Source organism: Chanodichthys erythropterus, chromosome 19 (genome assembly GCF_024489055.1).
Source record: "Chanodichthys erythropterus isolate Z2021 chromosome 19, ASM2448905v1, whole genome shotgun sequence".
Taxonomy (NCBI): Eukaryota; Metazoa; Chordata; class Actinopteri; order Cypriniformes; family Xenocyprididae; genus Chanodichthys; species Chanodichthys erythropterus.
Genome location: NC_090239.1, coordinates 1,981,429 through 1,989,529, shown reverse-complemented (window position 1 = coordinate 1,989,529; position 8,101 = coordinate 1,981,429). Strand labels below are relative to the sequence as shown.

General features: G+C 35.6%; 1 protein-coding gene across 1 annotated transcript in view; it reads right to left on the bottom strand.

Moving 5' to 3' along the window:
- Positions 1-458: 458 nt before the first annotated feature.
- The window catches only part of LOC137007887 (A disintegrin and metalloproteinase with thrombospondin motifs 14), a 101,506-nt gene continuing 93,863 nt past the window's right edge, over positions 459-8,101 (bottom strand). Inside the window, exons 18-22 of the mRNA XM_067369585.1 lie at positions 7,362-7,494; positions 7,040-7,247; positions 5,287-5,416; positions 3,908-4,003; positions 459-1,140 (exon numbers count right to left, since the gene is read on the bottom strand). Coding sequence (XP_067225686.1) covers positions 647-1,140; positions 3,908-4,003; positions 5,287-5,416; positions 7,040-7,247; positions 7,362-7,494 — 1,061 coding nt within the window. The 3' untranslated portion in view covers positions 459-646. The remainder of the gene's footprint in view (positions 1,141-3,907; positions 4,004-5,286; positions 5,417-7,039; positions 7,248-7,361; positions 7,495-8,101) is intronic.

The window sequence follows — 8,101 nt, the reverse complement described above, 5'->3', positions numbered from 1 at the left end:
AGAAAACCATAATTTTAAATTGTAATAATATTTCACAATATTAATGATTTTTCTGTATTTATTATGAAATAAATGCAGCCTTAATGAGCATAAGAGACTTATTAAAAATAGTAATGTTTCCAAACTTTTGACTGGTAGTGTATACTATAGACTTAAAAATAGTACATGAAACCATATGCATTGATAAACCAGTAAGGTAACATTGAACAACACTTCTACAGCATTTATTAATCTCAACATTAGTTCATTAATGCAACTTTAAACATAAGCAATTTGACAATGATTAATAAATGCTGTATAAATATATTGCTCAGAGGTCAATTGCAAAACTACATCAGTGTTACAAAGCAAACGTACATAGCTAGACTCAAAATAACACTGCTATGAACTACATGACGTACTACAGCCACAAACACACGGAAGACCGGACATGAAGACGCGAGCGGCGGATTCTAGTAGTTCTGAGGACACCAAACGACTCGGATTCGTCTGGAAGTCACTGACGGTTTAAATAACAGCACCTTTCATCATTTCCTTCCGTTTCCACATGTAAAGCAGAGGATTGTGGGAAGTGCAGCGGACTTGTGGTTGATGTCGGTTCATTCTGAGGTAACCAATAACTGCTGACTGTCTGATTCATTGACGATCATGTGACCGGCGAGTTCCTTTTCCTCCGGGAGGAGTCCAAAGTGGCGTTGTGGTTCTGGAGTCTGTCTGGTTCCCTGCTGGGTCGCTGGACGGGCGGGCGTGTGGCGGGAACGCTCGGCCCTGGAGGTAGAGGTGAGGTGACGGACTCCGTTCGGCTCTGGAGTGGGAAGGAAGTGCTCGTGTCCGCTTTAGGGCTGGAGTGAGTGGGCCGCGGGCTCTCGCCGCTGGCTGTAGTGGTGTGGACGAGCGCGGCCGCTGTAGACAGCGACACAGACGTCTGCTCTGACGGATCGGGACTCGTTGGAAGCAGAGGTGGGAAGGTGAAATCTGGAAGCCAAGAGAAGGGAGGATGCAGATCTGGAGAAACAGTACTGAAACCCAACTTCCTGTTACAGGACTCGCAGCACAGCTTATGATATCCCGGGATGGAGCAGTACCGCGCCAGAACCTCCATCTGACAGAAGATCGACTTATCACCCAGACAAGGCTCATCTGGAGGGAGAGAGGATGGAAAAAAGATGCTTTTGGACATGCACCATAAATATTTGAATCATAAAATTAGGGATGCAGTGATATCAAAGTTTTGACCGATAACCGATAATTCTATATATTTGATTACCGATACATTACCCGATAAATCTAAATCCAAATTTTTATATAATTTTTGAGAGCCTGATTACAAAAACAAAATAATCCATGGATTTAATATATTGGCCAAATTTTCTCATCTGGACGATAATGATAACAAAATATACCGATACGGTGGCAGATATATCATGCATCCCTACATAAAATACAATAGAATCATACAGCGTGAATTATAAAAATACAATACAGCCTCTTGATATATATGAATTTAAATATCCATGCATGTGCATCATGCAAATCTGTTTTTTATTTATTTGTTTTGATTTTTAAATTCTAATTTCTAGTGGTATTAATCTAGAAAAGTAACATTTTTAGCATTGGCACTCTTTTTCTAAGTAATATACACAACATTACTGTTTTAAGTATTATTTGGAGTACAATACAAAAAATGGTATATGAACACACACCACTTTTATTCAGCAAGCATGCATTAAATTGATCAAAAGTGACATTTATAATGTTACAAAAGATTCTATTTTAAATAAATGCTGTTCTTTTGAACTTTCTATTCATCAAAGAATCTTGAAAAGGGTCATTCTACAGAAACGTCCACTTTTGGTATGACAAAATGTCTTAAAATGTATTTCTTTTTTTAACATTTACACTTAGACCACATTATTATATTACATTTTGACTTTATGAATACACATAAATGACAGCTTAATGATTTATTTATTTTTTTGTACATTTATTTAAAGACTGCATGTACCCTTTTTTGTCACTGGTGTTAACTTACTTCTCTGGCATTTTTAAACATTTTTATGAAATATTATTTCAATTTTTTTTTCAGCACATGTAGTCAGAGTTACACAAAAATAATGATAATGCAAAAAATAAGGAGATTGTGTTTTTTTATTTTAATCAGGTTAGTTAAAAGTGTGATTGAATGATGTTAATTCAATTGTGCAACCATGTATTTGCTATAACAATGAAAATATTTGAAAAACAGTTATAAAAAAAGCAATTCAGTGGATATAAAATTATTATCATGTCACATATGACACATTTTATTTAATGTGACAGACAAAAAACAGTAACACCAGTGACACAATGAATCTCCAGTGACATATACATAGGACCAAAGATCCTTATTCTTCAGCTATAATTAAGTAGACTGGACTAAATTTTTACATTTGGTGTACAATAAAAGACTATCATTGACACTTAGTGAAAGCAGTCAGAAAAAGATCATAAACAACATTTTAAAACTGTCTGTAAAATACGCTGTCTGTAAAGTCGCTTCATTGAATTTAGCCAAATACCCTTAATTTAGCCATATCTGCCCAAAGGAGGATTAACAATGAGAAAGAAAAGTTAGAATCATGTAATCTTAGTGCCATTTTATGCAAAAGAACTAAATGAATATCTTTAAATAAAGTTTATCTATAAACGGGTAACGTCTCGGTTACATAGGTAACCCTCATCCCTGAAGGAGGGAACGGAGACGTACATCGAACGTGACCGACTGAATGGGAACCAGTGACATTATTCATGAAAAATGCATTTTACAAAATGGCTGCTGCAAGGTGTCAACCCACATGTTGTCAATCATGATATATTCACTAAATCAAGTAATTTAATCCATTTGTATTCTAGTTTTTTTTAAATTCCCTAACAATAAAGTAGTTCACACTAGTGACTTCAACTAAAAGCTTCATATGATTTTCTAATTTTTAAAATTTCTGATAACTGAAAAGAGATAGATGACTTTCCATTGGCCTTTCTTTATTGATGTTCAGGAAACAGGAAGAAGAAAGTCAAGTGATGTCATCAGTGTGATTTTTTTTTCTTTCAAAATAAGAGATTTTTGTTAAAGGTAACACCAGTGACACAACACCAGGGGACCACTACATTCATTATGTATTTTATAATATTTTTTTCGGCATTTGTTTTTATTTTACGTCATTTACATAATATATTTGATAATAACATTATTGTATTTGAAATGGTAGAAAAACCTGTTTCTGAGCCTAAAATAAAGCACTTTCCCTCTGCACATGACTGTGGGGACGAGTGCTTCTGTGGCGCTTGGAATTATAATAATTAATTAAAAAAACAATATTGCCACATTTATGGCTCAAGAAGGCTTAATTGTTCAAATAACATATTGTTTCATATTAAAATATAAAGAAATTATAATCCTAAAGTGTTTTTCAAGTGTAATATGTCTGTAAAGTCTAGGGACAGAAATGTGGACGTTTCTGTAGAATGACCCAAAAACAGTTTTCACAAAAACATGAACTGTGTTCAACATTGATAATAATCATAAATGTCAAATCATCATATTAGGATCATGTGACACTGAAGACTGGAGTAATGATGCTGAATATTCAGCTTTGATCACAGAAATAAATTATATTTTACTATATATTCACATAGAAAACAGCTATTTTAAATCGTAATAATATTTCACAATTTTACTGTATTTTTGATCAAATAAATGCAGCTTTGGTGAGCAGAAGAAACTCTTTCAAAAACAACCCTGAACTTTTAGTCCATCCACACAGAACACTGAAACATGAACCGGCTGATCCGGGCAGTGAATAAACCCTGAAGTGGATCACTGGCCTGATCATCGATCCGTCAGCGTCTGTGTTGACGAGACACTTACTAGAGATTTTATCCAGAGTGTTTTCCGGCAGCTTCTCCTCCTCAGTGGTGAAATTCTCCAGTAAATCTTTAGTTGGACTGGGTAAAGACGGCTCTCCTGGGAAAAAAAACACACACAAAAAAGCACATTTCCTGTCACTGTACAGTTCGGTCAGTGTCTAACAAACGTTTGGACTGAATTTATGCCTGCTGATCTAAAGGATTCTGATAAATCACTAAAATTAGTTTGTAAACAAATATAAACTGAGCCAACATCTGAATTTCCTTACAAAAGAAAAAACATTGTAAAGCATTGTAAAGAAACTGGTGTTGGATTTAGTTTGAAACAAATTTCACTCATAAATTTCATAAACAGTTACAAGGAAATGCCAATTAACACACTGAATTAAATGTAAAATGTTGAAATGAAAAGACTGAAATAGTATTTTCTTGTAAAACGTACTCCAACTAGATAAAAATAATAATATTCAATCATAAAAAAAAATAAAAATGACATTTTAGTATTATCATATGACATCCCCTTCAGCCATTAAAATCTACATGCCACATGCTTGACATTTTTGGCAACAAGGACCTGAAGGAGACATGAGCACATGTTCGGTCACATGCTGTCAAGGCTCCATTGTGAGTTCGTTTTAGACTAGGAAATACATAAAAATTAAATTAATAAAAAATTCATTGTACATCCAAAAGTTTTTGGCCATTTTAAATGCACATTTTGTAAATTAAATTAATCAAATACCAAAAAATATGTGTTATGCAAAAATCACAAATAGGGGATCGATTTTTTCTGTATATCTGCAGTACTGTTCATTAATAGCAGGCAGTATAAATAGCCTTTTTGCCTGTGTTTCAGGTTTATGTAAGCAAGTTTTGTTGCTTTTCACTCATGCTACAATCATTGACTTCCAAGAAAGAAACAATGTTAAAGATTGTTTTCTTTTTTTAAACACCAAGACATGGTTTCACTATTTTCCAGTTGCATCTGAATTTGGTTTTGTCATTTTTACATGTGAGTTTCAAATGAAATATAGTAGCACAAGCTGAAATGCAACGTTAATAAAGCTTTTTAATGTTTTTGAAGACCTACTTTTCAGATAGTGAAAATGCATTTGAATGTGTGTGCATATTGCCAAATTTGCCAAAAATTATTTACCCTAAGTTCAAAAGTTTACCCTAGTTCAAAGGTGAGTTCAGCTGATGCTCTTCTCCATTCAATGAAAGGAAAATGGATATCAAAAGCTGTAAATCTCCTCTGAATTATTAAGAAATGAGACTCGAAGCTGAACGCTGCTTCAGAAGGTTCGATCTCGAGCTGCTCACTCTCATTAAAGCCTCATGAGACGGTCAGTACAATAACATCCTTCACACTGGTTTCACCTGCGCAGGGAGGAAGCTTGCAGATGGAGACAGATTGGGGTTTGTCTGCATCACACGGGCCGCCACCGCTGTCAGACGGTCTGCAGATGACCTGCCGCTGCCGGATCCCTTCACCGCAGCTCACCGAACACTGGAGGAGACACACAATCACATTCACAGGAGATTCACTAATCACTCAGCTGAAAGTCTGAGGAAATCTGGGTTTACGTTCAGGTAAATGTGGGCTGATCATAACAATATTATAATATGTGTGTGTAATCTTTCAGCCGTTTGCTTCATCTAATGAACTCCCGTCCTCCTGCCCTTAAACCTTAAGCATGATGTCATCTTCCACACGCTGCAGTTTCACAAAGTCACAAGAAAATCGAGGATTTCAAGCGTGAAAACGAACCACAGTGGAGAACAACTCGATTGCACTGTGGTTTCCACATCATTAAACATCACAAGCTCGTCCGCAGACTCCAGATTATACAGTGTTTACAATAAATGGGAACTTTCTATTGAGTCATTCCACAAAACCAGTACGATTTGAGTCCCTCTGACCTTTTTCAGTGTATTTTATCCAAAATATATTTTGAAAAGCTTTTTGCATTAATTGAAATCTCTATTTTAGTAATGTTTAAAAACATGACATACATTTTATCTTCGTATTAGAAATTATTTAGTTTTTTTCAGTCGTCACCACCTATTTTGTCGTGTCCCTCAAGGCCTTCTATGAAGGTATTCTTGGGATATGAATAATAAAATGTGAAAAAAGTGCATTCATTTTGCCATTCCCATAAATATCTATCTGTAAATTCATGATTATTCATTAAAATCACATGATTTAGTTCTGTACCTCGGTAACTCCTCAACCCTGTTACACAAACCGTAATGCACTGATGCTTATGTGACATCATTAATAGGAAGTGACATCATAGAAGTCTTCTGAACAACATTGTGAGCGAGTTAGCACCTTCTTTAATATTTATAACTAAATTATGTTGTGAAATTGTGAAAATGATCAACATTATTCATGATTTTTTAATATCATGCATGCCATGTGCTCTCCATTTATTCACTAGATTTAGAGCAGAGGCCAATTTGGGCAAAAAATCACAACCACGTCACACCTACATTTTTACATTTTTAAGTTTATGAAAAAGTCATTTTAATTAAGCTGAACTCTGTGTGAAATGTTCAGAGAAATCATAAGAAAACTGATTTTAGCTCAAATTCTGAAGCCTTTGATCAGAAATGATGAGGTTTCTGTCACAAAAAGTGTCCATTTCAGGCTTTAGTACCAAAAGTGTGAGATTTTATGTAACTTTTATATTTGCAATTACTGAATTAGTGTGAGGGACATCTGATTAATAGGCGAATGTTGATTTTTATCACAAAAACATTTTATAATAATATTCAGAGAGTTCTCATAGTGTCCATAACTTAAAATAATGACCAACAATAACAGGGATTTGATGCCTGAGATGGGAAAATATGTTTGTTTGGAAGTTAAATATGTCATTGATATTGTGGGGTGTTCAGGAAAGTAATACATTTTTGTAAAAATATCTCAATGACTCAATTATAAATACTATATAAATACTACAATGGAGGCGTTTCAGGGAGTTCAGAAACAAAAACACTGATATAGAGAAGAACTCCCACTGGAGTGACATTGGAGAACTTTTTCATGCTCAAACATCAACATTTCACACAAAAGACAGATAAACATGGAAAAAAGCGTAATAGGAGCCCTTTACTAAAGCATCACCTGTGACCAGGCTCCGGTCCTCCATTGGGATGGGCAGGCGCTCGTGTTACAAGCTCTCCGTGTCTCGGGACGCTCCTCGCTGCAGTATTTGGTGTGTACGGGTTTGTTGGTGCCGTTCACAAGGGGTTGCATGCACTGGACCACACGAGACTGATATCCCAGCTTTCCACAGGACTTACTGCACGGACCCCACTCCTCCAGCACCCACCTACACACACACATACACACACACACACACACACACACACACACACACACACACACACCTCAGTTACATTGCATTCAAGATGAAGATGATTCTGCGTGCTGGTGCGGGACTCACGTTGGCTGGCTGCAGTTGTTGGTGTTGCAGCGTTTCCGGATGGGTTTGGGCTTTTTACCGATGTCGCAGAAGTTCCTGTGAACCAAACGCGCGTCGCTTTTCCTACGACAGCCGTATTTTGTGTACTGGACACCTGAGGGACACACGTGCATTAGCACTTTTTAAAATGTTCGAAAGAAGTTTCTTCTGCTCACCAAGGCTGTGTTTATTTGATAAAAAATACAGTAAAACTGTGAAATATTTTTACGATTAAAAATATCTGTTTTCTATGTGAATATATTGTAGAAAATAATTTATTCCTGTGATCAAAGCTGAATTTTCAGCATCATTACTCCAGTCTTCAGTGTCACATGATCCTTCAGAAATCATTCTAATATGATGATTTGATGCTCAAGAAACATTTATGTTTATTATCAATGTTGAAAACAGTTGTGCTGCTTCATATATTTGTGTTTTTATAAACTGTACTAGTTATGAATACTATAACCAAACTCCAACCCTAACATTTTTACAATTAAAAAACAAACAAAAATAAAGCTGCGAGGAGCAATTATCGGGGTTCAAGCGCTTTAAGGCCTTTCAGCACATGCATAAAAAGGTATAATGTTTTAATGAGCAAGCCTGTAACCATCTCCATCATAGATGGAAAAGACCATTTACAGCCAATACAGGCAATTTACCATTGGAAATGTATGGTTTTTAAAGCTTTTTAATAGTTATCGAGGTTGAGCCAAAAACCT